The 16,841-nt window shown below is 34.2% G+C and overlaps 1 protein-coding gene across 2 annotated transcripts in view; it reads right to left on the reverse strand.

Moving 5' to 3' along the window:
- PSMD14 (proteasome 26S subunit, non-ATPase 14) overlaps positions 1–16,841 on the reverse strand; it is a 48,481-nt gene that overhangs the window by 10,607 nt on the left and 21,033 nt on the right. For both annotated transcript variants that reach the window (XM_074873360.1, XM_074873361.1), the window contains exons 4-7: positions 14,461–14,532; positions 14,008–14,127; positions 12,844–12,914; positions 11,729–11,879 (exon numbers count right to left, since the gene is read on the reverse strand). In XM_074873360.1, the coding sequence (XP_074729461.1) occupies positions 11,729–11,879; positions 12,844–12,914; positions 14,008–14,127; positions 14,461–14,532 (414 nt within the window). The remainder of the gene's footprint in view (positions 1–11,728; positions 11,880–12,843; positions 12,915–14,007; positions 14,128–14,460; positions 14,533–16,841) is intronic.

Genomic DNA, 16,841 nt, shown 5'->3' on the forward strand with positions numbered 1-16,841 from the left:
CCCCATAAAAAAAACCCCACACCCCTATCCAACACCTATGTGAGATGAGACAATTGAGAACATACCAACAATACAGTCAAACCCACTCTTACTGGGTACCTGAAATTATGGATTCGTAATTGCAAGTTAAGATTTCCCGTTTAGGCCCCAGTCTTTTAACTGGACCAGTGCATGTACAGCCTTGTACATCCATAGAAATAGTACCAGGCATACATTGCAGGCATCTTGTCTGCATATGTTTGAAGAGTTATTCTAGTTCATTAAAGTAATTTAAATCTCCTTTTAACAACTTTCTACAATCATTTTTATACCTTTCCTCTCCATACTACGAGTTGGACAACAACAGATGCATTTATATGGCTGGTTTGATATTTTGAGGAATTAGACCTGAACCAGATCTTTTATGTTGAACAAACAAGAAATCAACCACAGTCACCAGAAGTCTGCAGAGAAAGCAACATTGAGTCTCCCACCTTGTTCTAGAATTTTCCTCCCTATTTACACAAATATTCACAACCAAATACACATGCAATTTTTTAGGAGTCATTCATGTGGAAATAAAATTGGCAAGTATTTATAACAAAAAAAAATTTCTCAAAGTATAAACTGAAAAAGCCTAATAACTTATTACCTGTTGTATTTACTTTTGAGACCCAACTATTTCAATCATGTTGAGTGACTCAGTGCCACTAACGGCTATTGCCTGGACTCTCAGATGACTAGCCAGATCCATCTGCATGTCATGTCTTAAAACTGCATGCAGGAAATGTACAAAAAAAAGAATCTTCTTTAATATAAACGTTAGGCTGTGACCCAATTAAAGTGAGTTGACAGTAACATTTTTTTCCGAACAATAATAAAAACAAAATACAATTCAGATTTAATATGCAGCAGAAGCATGCCATTGATACCAATGCTACAAAAAAGGAATTGTATTTAAAAAAACCTTAATTCTCAAAAAGATCTGACACAGTTTCTATATACATATACATTCTTCATGGTAACATACAAAATAATTGTATTTTTTCGTTTTTAATCACTCTCAGATTTTTCTCTATATCCAAACACTTGTGACAAGCTTTTGTATATATCTCTCTGTGTTCCATTTTAACCAGATGCTCTAATTTATGAACACCTGGAAATGCCCAACCATAACAAACAGGCAGTACAAATTAAAGAGTCAAAGCAAGAAAATTCCACACCACAAGTTCTCTAGAGACTATCTAGATAAAGGGGAAAAAAACCCAAGCAAGTAAAAATTTACTTTGAGGAGCAAAAAACATGAACTTGTATGCTATAATCACATGGAGCTGCTTTACAACTTAGTAACCGCTATGCTTCTAGAGTCGAGTTTAACCGAGAACTTCACTAGACAAGGTTGAGCCTATCCAAGAACAAATGGCACTATCCAGCATGGATTTGTTTTGGGACTTGAGTCATGTAAGATAAAAAGAAAACCCAAAATAAAAAAACTGATTAAACTTGGTTTTGATAATAAATTCAACATTTCAGTTGGTATTCTCAAGGCTATGTTTGGATATATTTCACATTAAAATACGAGAACTAGCTGCTAAAATATTTCTAAGTGATACTGAACATTACTCTAGCATCTTAATTCTGACCAGAAGTAATTTTCGTTATGTTTCAGGTAATACCTGCATGGGAAAGCACTGCCCACTCTAACTGTCCTCCTGAAGGAATGAAATGCAAGTATTTCCTAAGTAGAACAAATATCAATCTAACAGAAAGTGGTATGAAATATTAAAATCACAAATCACAAATATTAAGCTTTAGAAAGAGATAAAATGGCAATTTCTACAATCTCAGAGGGGTACAAAAAGTATGCATGTGAATTATATTTCTCGTCTCAGTTGCACTGTGACGACCAATGGTAACTAAATACTTTAACTACACTAAGATTAAAGGAATTTGCTGCTATCACTATAGCAACCATCTTAAAGCAACTAACATGCTCAACAACCTGGAGGCTAAATTTAGACCTAATACGCAATAAAAACATAAATACAACAATAAATCCTACATATTCATTTCTATGAAATGTAATTGCTTTTTTCAGTGAACACAAATCAGTCTCTCCTTTAGAGGATTATATCAAATCAAATTGACTCATTAATGTCCAGTGTACTAATGAGCAATGGGTGAAGTAGGTGTTAATTATGCCACAGTAAGATTCAAGAAAAAAGCCCGGTGAGCACTTGGAGGTGTGTACAAGCTGAAGTCTCCTCTCTACATTTGTGTATTTTGAAGTACAGCATGATGCAATCAGATGACAGCAACATGGTCACCTCGTATTCTATGATGGAAACTTTAGACACAGTATTTTGAACAAAGAACCTCTAAGAATTAATTAAAGGCAGCATAAAAACCCACTCAGTTCCTTAGATTTTTGTTGTAAGAAGTCAATATTTCTCATCCAAAAATTTTAAGCTTTCATCGTACTTAAATTACCTAATGCAGCATTCACTGTTTTAGCAAAAACTACAGTTTCCAAGCTTCATGCTAAATTCCCTTTCTGTAAAGACATAACAAAGTTAAACAAAAGTCTATGCCATTGGAATATTTTCCAGAAATATGAAGGTAGATTTTTTTTTTTTTAAATGCACTTCCATAGTGTAACTCTTTCACCACTCTGACCATTTAATTTTTTGTAGTATAAGTGTCTTCAGACTTTTCAGAGGTCATTTCAACAGCAGACAGCTTATAACAAAACCATTAGCAGTTTGGCTAGCTTAAGGAAACCTCTTACTTTCCTTTTTTGTTTATTATCACTGCATGAATCTGCAGCATATGAGAGTTTATAATTTCTCAGGCTTGTTAAATTCATGTTAAAGGTCTGTTTTCTTGTTGAATAAATTTTGTTCATATAATGCTGCCTATTTCATATACTGAGTCTTTAATAGCACCTTTGGTCTATGCGCAACTCACAGATCAAAACAGAGGACTAAAATAGGGGTTGATGATGCTATTTACATGTGTGATTCCTGCTGTCTTCTTGTTAGTAGCTTTAATATAATAGAAGACCTTGTCTGTTTTGTAATTAACACATCTTTACTGGAGAGATATTTGGAAGTGATTGCTGTGAATATACTGGTTAGTAAAATAAACACAATCACACACCACTTTCTGTTATCAGACAAATTTGTGAATTGTACACATTATACTCCAGATCAACAAACTGTGATATAACAGCCAAGTAGAAGACACATTTATATAACCCTTTATTTTTCTGAAAATATGTATTCAATCTGACCTTGCAAATATAATTAGCTTGTGGGATGTGTGGATTTCAGTACCATGGATGCTTTACTAATTGCAGCTCTTGGAAATAGATACTAAATATTTGGAAGCTGCCAATACAAAATAAAAACTGCATCTTTTTGTACATCTGTCTTAGCTTCAAAAAGCATAATAATCTAAAAAACAATAACTATACAGCATTTTTTAAGCATTTCCGCAGGGTCAACAACCCACAGGAGAGGCTGCATAACGTATTTTTAGAAACAAAATTTGCCGTTATGTTCAGTGTACTTAATAAATTTGAGGATAGCTATAATTAATATGATTCATAGTTATTCACAATTTAAGACAAGTGCTGGACTCCTCAATTGCTAACTAGATAAAAATCTGGCCTTTTATAGCACATAGTTATTAAAAATAATGGCTTGATTAAAATTTAGAATGCTTAGTAGCCAGACTTATTTTACCTTCTTCAGAGAGTGTGAATGCCATATATAACACCACTTTTTCTAAAAGAGTCTTCATAACTTTGTGGGGTATTTTTTACCAAAAAAAAAAAAAAATTGTAAGAGAATTCAAGAGTACTTTACACACTTGATTCTTAAATCCCTCCAATATCAAATCTACAAACAATATTGAAACAAGCAGTCCTGTTTTGCGCTATATTTTAATGGTAAACTTCAGTTAGAAATGTCAGCCTTTTTTGTTTAAATTAAAAAAAAAATTTTAACATCAATATTTTTTCCCTTGAAGAATCTATGACATGTGTTGACAATCTTTAAAAATGTATCGTGTCCTTAGAATTCAAATAGTGATGTATTGTTTATGCCATATGTTTATGAACAAACATACCAGTGCTTAAAGACAACTCTGCAAAGCATATAATGTGGTTATGCCAGGTGTGGAAAAAGAAGTAATGTCCCATCTAAAATCTCTTTTATCACCTGCAACTGACCTGTTATCAACTGCTTAGTTTGTTTCTAGATTCTTTAAAAATGAAATGGAACATGTGACCTGAGAAGTGCAGCTCGGGTTTATGACCATTTCGTTATTTATGCTGCCATGCACTGTTAGACAACTACAAGTGAAGAACATCTTCTGTCCCCTGTAAGCCCACAACATAAAAAATTCAAAGAAATCTTACTTTTTATGCCATTTCCAATGAAAAGCACTAAGAACTGAAACTGACTCATGCCAAATGCATATCACTGAATTGCTGTGATTGTGAGTTTGAAGTTTGCAACGTGGAAATTATTTATAAAATGTCAATTTTAGCTCTAGAAAATATATTCCTAGGAGTATGTGCATTTTCCTTGTCTATCCTTAGAGAATTGCTTACTTGTGGTCAAATCCACAGTACAACTTGAATATCCATACTGGGAGGGGAGAAAACTACAGTATAATACATTTATCTTGACAAGTGAGGGCATGCATCCATAACTCCCAAGTAGAAAGCCACAAGTTTTAAAGCTATATGCCTTAATGAAGATAAATGGACTATTCTACATCCACCACGGCAAAAGGAAATTAAACATTTAATACTTCTCAACAAAAAGTCTTCTTGGAACTTTTTTTAAGGAAGGGCATGAACTGAAGTAACCTATGTAAATGGTTTAGTGGGTAAACATACATTGCTTAATTAAATCACATAAGTCCAAAGGTCGTTGCGTAACAAATTTTAGAACACCAGTATTGATATTAACAGCTTTGGCATGCCATTAAACAAATTAGGATGTAAAATATGTTATACTGAATACGTGCAACTACTATAAAAAGTGCTGGTTTTCAAACAAAGCAGTGGTATACTGGCAGTAATAAAACAGTTCAATACTTTGTAGATTATGCCTAGGTTTAGAAAAACACATCCTGAACTGAAAACACCAAGTGGCCTACGCTGTAGCGCAGATGCAATTCATCTCTTACAAATGTACAAATCCTTCAGTAAAAAGAGCATCAATCTTTACTGAATCAACAGTAATCAAACCCAGCACAAACGTATCCACTTCCTTATTCTCCAGATCAGGCTCCTACTGAAACTTGGTTCTTGCCTAGATCAAATTAGGATGTTTCTGTCTCTGATATGCAGGTTACTGCACCAAATGCTCTGTCAGTCAACGTTAAGAAATAGCACAGTACTGTAAGAGTATCTAAATGTACTAGACATTGTACAAAAGGTACAGAAATGTACCCCTGAAATTTAAACCAAAATTACACATTGTAAAGTTATCTTCTGTATTTTGGATTTTTTCCCTTTACAATAGAAAAGTGTTAGCAACTCCCGTTCTAATAATGAAAGTTGTTCCAGGTATAAAAGATTCTGATGTAGAATTGTAGGTATCACACGTTTTGAAATATATTTTCTTGTAAAATATTACCTGCATAATAGTTCACAATAAACAGACATGTCTCCAAAGCAGTATTGACAATATAGTCAATTTATTGTTTTGTCTAGTTGTTTTTAATTAATACTTTCAAGCTGTACTCTAATGACTGTTGAATTCGCTTGTGTCTAGGGAAGATTTATTAAGGTAAAGGTTATTAGAACAAGCACATGAAGTGGGGAGGGGGAGTTGGGTATATAAAGAAAATCTTGTTGGTGGGGTCCAATCTACTTAAAGTTCTTACAAACTTAATTCTTAATGGGCTATTTTAAATTTCAAATTTCAGGCATTACACCAGTGTCTCCACACAATCTCATTTTAAGGATTGCTTTTTTTTCTTGCCTTCTTTAAAAACAGTCAGAATCTCCTCCAATCCTGTGGTTAATTCAAACAAACAAAGGAAAATGACAGGTTCAAAGGAAAAACAATAGCACTGATAAAAAAGTAGAGGTCTGAAAACACGCAATCATTCAGAAAACTAGTGTAAGATTTATGTTCCGCTGAAGAAAATTCTTGAGGCTAGATGGTAATTCCAACATTCAGAAGAGTAATTGTTAAATCTCCATCTGCTTTTGGTTTCACTCTTTTAGACTATCAAGTAATTACCAAGCTATAAAACCATTCAAATATATATTTGTCTTGATAAGTTGGGAGGATTTCCAATGCAAAAACTGTCTCAGAAAAGGAGTTCAGGTTCCTTTTGCCCACATAAGTCACCAAGCTGAGATAGTGTAGCGTATAGAAAATGTAATCTAGACCGGAACATAAAAGTAGCAGAAGAGATCAAAACTATTTGCAAATAGCTATTCTTATGGTCAGCACTCAACAAAATGACCTCCTATTACTCTTAAGAGTTAAAAACTGAAATCAGGTATTAACAGAACCATATTACTCATATACCTAACTAATTACACATGGGTTGTCACCTAGATTTAGAAGTAGCAATGGGCAAAAAAAAGGGGAAGAGTAGTGTTTTATGGAAGAGGTTGCTAGAACAGGTCATCCAGCAAATGAAAAACAAAGCTCTATTCAACCATATGATCTATTGGTTTTTGTGGTGACATTTCATCCCATGCTATTTTTAAAAATGGACAAAATCTCATTACCACAATAAGAATTTACCATTCTGGAATACTACAAAATTTCAAAGCATAGTATTTGAGCCACCACACTTTTACAATAGGCACAGAATGCATTATCATTCTAAAAAGAAATTTAATTGTTTAAAGATATTATTTTTCTTTGTTAAATGACTCAGACCTTCAGCTTGCTCAAGATGACCTTGGCTCTGGGCAGACACAACTTTGCTATGGACCTCCAGCAGCAACTCAGCTAAGCTCTCTTCTCAGCTCTTCATTTGTACAAGGAGGATAAAACCAGCATGTCTCTCCCGCCCCCCGATAAAAGCTATTTTAGGACAAATAATTTTTTTTTTTTTTTAATGTACAGTATAACTGTCCCTCTTTGGGACTTATAGGAGCATGATAAGAATATCTTTTTTCACACTTGAAAAATGAGTAAAAGAACAAATGATGAAGTTCATCCCATTTGTTACTCCTTTAAGAATAAAATTCTAAAGATCTCATAAATTGAACAAAAGAAAGCAATTTACAACTTCCACTGAAAAGAAACTGCTTGAACAAAATGGTTTTAGACTACAGCCCACATTCTAGCTACTCTCTGAAGTATCAAACCTTGCAATTCCAGAAGAGGTTACTCGGACCACAGAACAAGGTTCTTCAATGATGTACGTGGCAGGAGACAGTAGTAATAAACTGAAATGGGGAGCTGCTGACTGTACACAAGGGAAAAAAAAAATAACTGCAAGAATAATAAAATACTGGAACAACTATTCACATGAGGTTGTTGCATCTCAAGACTCAAGTGGACAAAACCCTAAGCAAGCTGGTCTGAACTCAACGTTGACACTGTGCTCTGCACAGAGTTGGACTAGATGATCTCCCCAGATGATTTACAACTGGAATTATTTTCATTTACCCAGCTGCCCAAATGTACATGGGTTTTTTCTCCTTTTACTTCTGAATGAAATTAAGATAAGGATAAAATACCATAGCAAAAACCTCTTATGAGGCAGGATATCATTTAAGCACAAGATAAAGATACATAGCATATTTGTTTTTATCTGTCAGGAGGTGATTAACAAGTAGAATTTATAAAAAGTTATCACAAAGACTAGTCTTTTCCTCAGCAAACAATAAAAAAGGAAAGATTTTTGCCATAAACCAACAGACCTTGCTACAAATGCTTCTGACAGTGCCTTGCTAGGAAAAATTATGGTATAATGGACATTAAATTTTGCTGTATGAATAAGAAATTTTGCTACATATCCTACAAAACACCACAAGTGCAAACAAACTTCTCAGGTGTACAAAATGGACTTCTGACAATTTGGGGTATTTTACCAATCCTTATGCCAGCAACTATTAATCAAGGGAAAATTGACTTAATTAATAATGAACTGCCTCAAGAAACCAAACCATTTTAAATGGTGACTTTTAATAATAAAGGTTTAAAGTGTAAAATAGTTCGACAAAGAAAACATCACTTTTTTCTTAATTTAACACACAAGAGCAACACAGTTAATGCTTGTGGAGTTAAAGATACTGTTACAGTGGGCTTAGTGTAGTTACATTTTCCTTAAGAGGTGAGGAACAGCTGCTAAGTTAAGGTCCAAAAAAAATTTATTTTTAACATTTGGCAAAGGTATATAGTTCTCTGTACAGACATTTCAAAATGTATGTTGGAAATAAACATGAAATGTCAATATTTAGCTTTATTCCAGATCTTTAATGAAATTACCGCTTCTGTGGAATATTCTAAATATGTATTACAATTTCCATTGCACAGACTGAAAAACTGGAGGGGGTAAAAGAAAGGTTTATTAGCAAGTACAAGATGAAGCAACAGCTAGCCAGGTTACCCCACTGGCCATATTTCAGCATGTTTACTTTGACTTCATTCATAGAAATCAATTTTAAAAAAAGCCAAAACAAAGCTTTTTCTACCTGGGTTCTGATAACACTGGCCTTCAGTTAAAATCCACGGATCTGTTGTGAGTTTATTTTACAGAGAGCTAGAACATTATTAGCCTAAAAATTGCAATATATGGTACACAGTCATGAAAAAGCATATTGCGTGTGCAAGAATATGTATGTAAAGTAATAAGATCAGTATTTAGAATTACTTGTCCTTCAAGTGTCCTACTATATTTATGTAATAATATCCCAATCCTAAAATGGTCATTAAAGCAGTTGGCATTTAATCCACCAATCTATATGAGGGTTTTCTTTTTATATAAGGATTTTATACGACTTTTTATTTTTGCTCATTGGCTTTAAGACGACATAAAATGACTTTTTTTTTTTAACTGATGAGAATTATATGTATTCCTATCTTTAAATTGCAGTCATATACCCCTGTCCTACTAGTTTAGAACACATGTATCCAGACAAGGACAGCTAACAAAGAAGTTAACAAGTTTTCACTTTCTACCAGTGACAGGGCAAACTGCTTTTTAATGCTTTAGCTAGGCAAGGTGAACCCGAGGCTCCTCATCAGAATTCATTTCAACTTCCTGACACATGAAAATAACCTCTGCCCCGGTTATTCTTCACTAGCACAACCATGACTGCTTCACTGACTATAAGCCATAGCAATTTGTATGGGCATGGACCTGCCCTGAGGCAGGTTTAAAATCAGCTAATGTGTTATTTTGGACTTTGTTTTTAAATACATCTAATCTCAGTCAAAACACACCATATTAAAATCTTCTATGCCACATGTTCACTATGATTTTTTGCCAGACAGTTATGCTAGTAAAAGGTATAATGAGTAATGATCTTGGACTCATATAGCTACATACATGAGCAAAAGCCCACCAGTATAGCGGCTACTACACCAGCAAAATTAACTCTGCAAGCAGTTCTTCTTTTGCTGGCACTGAGAAAAAGCAGGTACTTCCCTGAAATAGGCTTAGCTTGAGTTGTCTAACACACGAAGAGGCCCTGGACGCCATACTAAGGCAGTCACGCACGAAAGCAGTCAAACCTGACCTCAGAAATCCCCTTCAGCTCTAACATATCTGTTCTTCTCTCAGTTCATCTAAAATCAAAATACATTTTAATACAAGTGATCTTGCCAATCAGGATCATAACAGTTATACACATTCCATAGCCCAATCTCACTCCCAAAATCAAGAAATTATTTAGAAGTGGTATGCATAATTTTGGGGATTCTTTCTATTTCTAAGCTTCTAAGGATGCACTTGCCAGAAACATGACAGATGTAAACTTTTTTTAATGTGAAACCTGAGAATGTAATTTAATCTGACTGTAGCAGCTAGACATGTATGAAAAACAAACATTACAAGACTTCCAGTGATCTCAAGTACTGGCAGCAATGCCATAAGAAAAGTTGTAATTGAGAAATGTTTAGATGAACAAAAATTCCAGAAATGTTTAGATGGACAAAAATTTATTCACATTCAAAATAAATCTGCCAAAGATTATTTTCCTGAAGAGAACAAAGACCCTCAAAGGTGACACCTGTGTCAAACAACAGTGGCAAAAAATTATTTTTAAAAAAAGCACTTAGCAAGCAAGTGTGGTATAACAGTAGTGTGACTTACTAGCAGGCTTTTCTCCTTTACAGATTTAATAGCTACTGAGGTCTAAATTAATTACTAGTATAGTCCCGAAAATTATATATTGACAAAATAAGAAGACTCTGATTTCAACATTTTTATTGGAGTGGGAAAATAAGAAAAAACAAAAGGAAAAAGTTCTAGAAAAAATAAGTCGGGAATAATTAAATATTCTACTGCATCTTTCCCGCCCTCCCCAAACTACCTAAATTTTCTTCTATTCTTTATGCAATTTAAAAGGGAGCAAAATTGATTCAGATGTCTAATGGCTTCCAAACAAACAGAAGCTATTAATTTTTCAATTGCCTGTTACATAAACAAATTTCCTATAAGAAACAGAATTTAAAAAAATCCTGAAAATGCAACTGCAGCTTCAGAATATTTTGTTACGAAATTAAGGGAACCCTTAGGGGAATTGCTTGGTAGCTTTAATATGATCTGTCTCACAGGAAATATGATACTACAGCTTTACAGAAGAACACTTACTTTTTAAATATTTATAAATTTACATTAATATCATCCATATATACCATGACGCATTTCAATAATTATTATACAATACAATGGGAGTGCATGCTCAAACAAAACACCTCAGCAGTATTTTAAAGCAGCAAACCACCTAGCCAATTTCTGTACGTTCTGTAGTTTTTCTAATCCACTCTCCCTGTGGTTGAGCAAAATCGAATTGCCTCTCACATTTGCAGACAGCTCTGTGAAGGTGATAATAGAGCTGCTCCCTGCTGTCATGAGGCAGGAAATAGGAAAATGGCATATGGGGCTAGAAAGAAATAAAAAGAGAACTAAACAAGAACAAAAGAGATTTCAACAAAGGACAACTATAAACCAATATGCTTTGCAAGTTAATCTCTTCTCATAATCATTTAACATACTTAATCATTTATCTGCACACTTCTCAAAAACTCAAATGCTTGATACCAAGTCTTCTGTAAAGTTTTATTGCCCAAAACATTTTGAATAGAAAGGATACTAAAAGCCATCATACTTAATGCCTATAAATCAATGCTTTCTGAGTACCCACATTAAGGGGCTGAACCTATTCCAATCTGTTAGTAATTGATCTTTAACCATAACTTTTATGGTTAAAATGTAATATCTGGAACAACGTATACTTGGATTAGTAGTTGCAAATATGTTGAGTGACACCTAAATAACAAAATATTAAGGGAGGATTACGATGGTTATGCGTACTGACAATACCAAAGACTTCCAAGCCTGTTTAAGGACTACTAATGTAAGATGCAGAACAAACTAAAAATCATCTTTTCATTTACAATGAGAAATCTTTTTTATTTTTTAATGCAGAATGGGCTTCCAAAAAATCAAGAACTTACACATATTTACAGTGCTTCTATATTAATTCCTACTGAAGTACCTTAAAAAAAAAAAAAAAGGAAGCCTACTATACCTTTCCTTTTACACTCTGAATGGGATCCACCACCACAGCAACAGCTCTTTCTGATAAGGCTTCAAAGCTCTGCTGAGTATTGATATCTACACCAGACAACCAACAGCCAAAGCCAGGGTGACTATGATACCAACCAACTACCATCTCAGGTCTGAAACAAAGAGGACATTGAGATTCTTGAAAATAAAAACACGTAATACAAGAAGAAATAGTAAGGTATCAGGGCATAAATTAGGACGAGCTGTGAAAAAAACACCATTAGAAATATTTAAATTACTCACTATAGTATGGTGAAAACATGGACATGAATAAATGTGACAAAAGAGGGCTATCATTAAGGGATGCACATTAGCAGTGGTAGATCATGCTTTCAGTTTTTCACCCTGTTACCACACCTTCCCTGAACCAGTTTTTACCCTTTCAGCACTTGAGTAAATATCTACTCTTTAACTCCTTGGCGTCAAGGGTTGAATTTTCACGGCAGAAAGTCCATTTCAGATATGGACAATGGGAATCAACGGTGGGAAAGGATTAAATATCAATTAAACCAGCAGTAGAACTAGGAACTCAGTCAAAAAGCAATTTGCACTGTTCTGTTCAGCTGCTGAGTCTTTTGCTAACATTAATTTTGAAGTTTTTCCCACAGTAAAAGAATTTGAGCAAGGAGACGACAACTGTTGAGAGACAGGAGTGAAATAAAAATTTGTTTAAATACTAGGATCTTTTACAAAATTATTTTCCCTTTTCATTAAAGTTTCTCATAAATAAGCTACAACTTAATTTTTTTTATCTTAATTAAAAGAAATTTTTTAAAAATCAATCTTTTAAGCAGGTACTGTCTAGTAACTCCCCATACTAAATTGAGCAGCATTCTAATCTTTCTGTGCAATAATCAAAGCTGTAGGTTTAAAATGAGTGACAATCTCCTGACAATTGAAGTGCATGAGGTGGACTGAATTACATGCTATGCTACTCACCTGATTTCTGGGCCAATTATTTCTTTTTAAACATTATTAATAACCCCTAGATCACTAGTTTTGTGGAAAGCCAGCTGTTTCTTCTAAACAACATGCAGGGAGTACTTGTTACTGTCAGCCCTCTTTATGGTGACTTACCTTCCCGTCTGTTTCAACATATCCAGCATTTTTGCTTGAAATACAGGATCAACTGCCTCCACACTGACACCCTGATGTAGAAGGCAGACAAAAATCAGTTGTACATAAAACAATATTATCTTTTAACTTGTTACTTTCCACAAACAAAAATTTAAACACTTCTCAAACATCTGCCTAAAATGGCAACCCAACTACTTTAGAACTAGTTGATAGAACACCCTTAAATGCAAAATAAAATTTTGATAAATGTATGTCAATGTGATTTTTAAAATGCTGAAAGAAGATTTTGAATTGCTATTTAAATTATCACTACTATGAGTAAACATGATTAAATAGGCATAGGAATTCATCTTTTCCTCCTCTTTTTGTTCTGTAAACTCTGGCCTGTTGTTTCTCACAAATTCAGCTCTACAGGTTTTATTCAAGATAAATATCACACACTGGCTTTTTGCAGATTTTACTTATACTATGCACATGTATAGTATAAACTCAAGACAAAAGAATTCAAAAATGTAATTGATATGCAGCTCTGAGTTACAAAGGGATCCGTGCTTCTTTTAAGAACAGTATTTCATTCAAGTTACACAAAAAAAGCATCATAAATTCCAATTATACCCATCAGCTCATCATCTCTTTAAAATATCTCTTTGAAACATGAATATTCTCACTCAAAATTAAAATACATAATTTTTTTCACATCACAAAAATATCATTTAAGAGACATGCCACTAAGATCTGTCAAAGAGAGTAAGTTTGAAGTATATCTATAGCACCATCACAGTTAAGGGCATAATACATTTCTAATCAAATCTTTTACATTTTGGATCCTTCCCCTGGTCATAGTATATGAGTTTTTAAAGTTATAAATTGATAAATCTTGTAAGTGATGTTATACCAATATATTTATACATAAAGACATAACACTTCCATATATTGATATACATACTTACGTACTGGTCTTTGCTAAAAAAAAAAATAAAAACAAATCTATTTTTTTTTACTGAAACCCTTATATCCATTAGACATGTTTGAATTATACCTAGTAGGTTATACATTAATATTGCATAAATGAGGTAAAGCAGGAAAAGCTTTTAAAAATATTTACTATAAGGAAAAAACAAACAAGCAAACAAGATTATCGAGATCTAGCTGCAAAGAACTCACCGTTCCTGACTGCGGCATTGCAAAAACATCAATCACTCTCACAGTGTAATCATCAACAAATTCCCCCAGCATCAGACCCATAACTTCCATAGGGACACCAGCACGACCATGTTTCAACATCTGGAATTAAGACCAAATGACACTGTATGTTTAACAGGAGGTTCAAGTTTGACTTGGGATAGTTCTTGAATTCAGCCTTTGTTGATCTATAGATAATTTGCAACTTGTAGCACTTTTGGAAAATGAAAAGAAGTATAAAATAGTAAAAATTAAACCAAGAAGAGAGAAGTAATTAAAATAATTTTCTTACTCTGGCTGTTCCAAACAGTATTAATTTATTTTAAAGATTAGTCTGACCAGCACCTAAGGAGCACAAGTCCATAAACTTTGGATGGGTGCCAGGTACTCTATCTCCAACACTATACACAGATGCAGTACACACAGAACACTTACTTTCAGCAATGCAAGCGAAGAGATATAAACCTGTTCCGCCGTATCAACTGCAGGAGCATCTGTTGGTGGCCCCTATGAAAAGAATAAATAATTATTTTCTCCACCATTGTTATTCTGCAGTTTCTAAACATTTTGTTTTGTTTTCCATATTACAAAACTTACAGAAAAATGCATATATAACTGTGACTTTGTGTGTTAGATGCAGTTCTTACAAACAAAACCAAAAAAAGGCACACCTAAACCCCAAACAGTTCTTTATAGCACCTTCCTTCACTAACCTATTTTGTAATACAATCACCCAGTCATCATCCCCTGCCTCCCCCCGCCCCAAAACATATCAATCTGAAGAAATTTTATCAGAATCAGTCAAATAAAAAACTGGCAAGTAGTGCACTAGGTACAAACCTGTTACAAGACATACAGGCTAAGAGTCATATAAGCTTCCATTAGTCAGCCTTGCTGCAATGCTAACCTTCGTCAGCTGTAAAATAGGGCCAGTTCTCCAATTAACTATGTGTTTCTTACAGTGGTGTGAATGTAAATGCTGCTGGGCTAGCATGATTAACTGGCACCAACACAAACAGCAATTTCCCTTTGCTTCATCAGCTTCCAGCTAAAGCGGACTTGCAGATAAAGGCTATGGGAGTACTTTGCAGATACACTGGTACAGCGAGAGAAAAAACGGACCTCCGATCCCTAGGTGGAAAAGCTGTGAACAAAATACTTTGCTCTTTGCCTTACGAGTAGTTATTCAAAAATTAGCACAACTGTCCCAGGTGTGAATGATTGGTTGAAACAGGTTCTGTGTACTGTTGAAAATGAAAAACACAGGAGGCAGCAGTTTAAATGTCCCTTTTTGGAGGAGCAGGAGACATATTGCTCATATACAGAATTCTGTATCGAGGTACCTCATTACAGTCAATTAACAGCACATTCATTACTTTATTACCAAATTGTGTACAACAAATTTTCACTGAAAAGACAAAAGGTTACTTCTGCACTAAGTGACGTAAACTTAGAAGGGCAACAAAGCAGCTATGCAGTACGGTTAAAAAAAAGATTCTCTGTTAAGGAGGAAAAAAATGGTGTCTTACACAAACATTTTGTAGATTTAGAACTTTGATTCCACAGTGATAAACAAAATTGGGGAAAAAAAAAATTGAGTAAATTCTTGATTTTCCACCTAAAGTGGAAAAATTCAGTACAACATTCTCCCACATGACAAACATAGACATGGCGATCAAAACAAGCCATCACCTCCTGAAGATAAAATCAGGAACTTAGGTAATCAGCATAGTAAATTTGTATAGTAATTCAACTTTCTGCATACTATCACTTTTACACACACAGAAAAATATCATCTAGTCTTCAAAATGCTTTAGACAGTAAGAAAATTCAGTTGTTTTTTTTCCCCCAATGCCAATGAATTCCTTCCCTATTAGCTTCAGATCCAATCTTTATATTTTGAATACCATCTTTGTATTTTGAAACTCACATACATGCATGGATCCGTGTCAACCACAACTCCTTCCTAACACCTTCAAACCTTTATTTCCAACTTTGATGCTGCTGACCATCACCTCTTGATATTTGCTCTCCCTCACTTCTTACTACTCATTGATAATTCTTCTGTCACTTTGGCCTTTCCATCAGCAATCTTCCAGCAGGTTTAACTTTTCACCTTCTATAATACTCTCACCAAAGGCCCATTTTTAATCAATTCCACCTCTTCATCAAGTATTTCGCTGACTAGCCATAGCCCAACAGTGAGATGCTCCAGTGGAAAAGTGTTCCTTTAACACTTACGATGAAAAACTCTGCGAGCAGTTCTTCAGTAGGTTTCACAGAACAAGATGAACAAGGCACCCAAATCACTTATTCCCAATTTACAACTAAATTGCTTGACCAATGAACCTTCAAATGCCCAATCATTATCTGATACCATTACTATGTTTTTTTTTCCTCCATAAACATGTAAGTTTACTTTATTAACTGTATCTCTCTCCTGCTTTAAGTCTATTCTAAATGATCTTATTTTCTCTTAGAAGTCCTAATACTTTGGAAAGCACAAAGACTTACATTTCCACTTAATCACCGCTAAGAATAAAGCACAGATGATTTGGGTTCTAATTAAAAAAAAAATACTAGTTTGATAAGAACCCCTTTCTTCATACATAAAGCTCTCTTCCAATTTTCTACCAGTTCTAGACCAGAGAGGGTGTGAAGTGAGGGTAAAAGTGGAAACACAGTAACCTTCTGCTTTAGGAATAACCATAATATCCATGCTGTGATCACCATACATATTCTACATTTGTCCCAGAATTTGTTTAACATTTCCCGGTAAGCAAGCATCCCATTACACCATTCAGTATTTTTTAAAA

The sequence above is a fragment of the Strix uralensis genome, chromosome 6 (genome assembly GCF_047716275.1).
Source record: "Strix uralensis isolate ZFMK-TIS-50842 chromosome 6, bStrUra1, whole genome shotgun sequence".
In the NCBI taxonomy this organism is placed as follows: Eukaryota; Metazoa; Chordata; class Aves; order Strigiformes; family Strigidae; genus Strix; species Strix uralensis.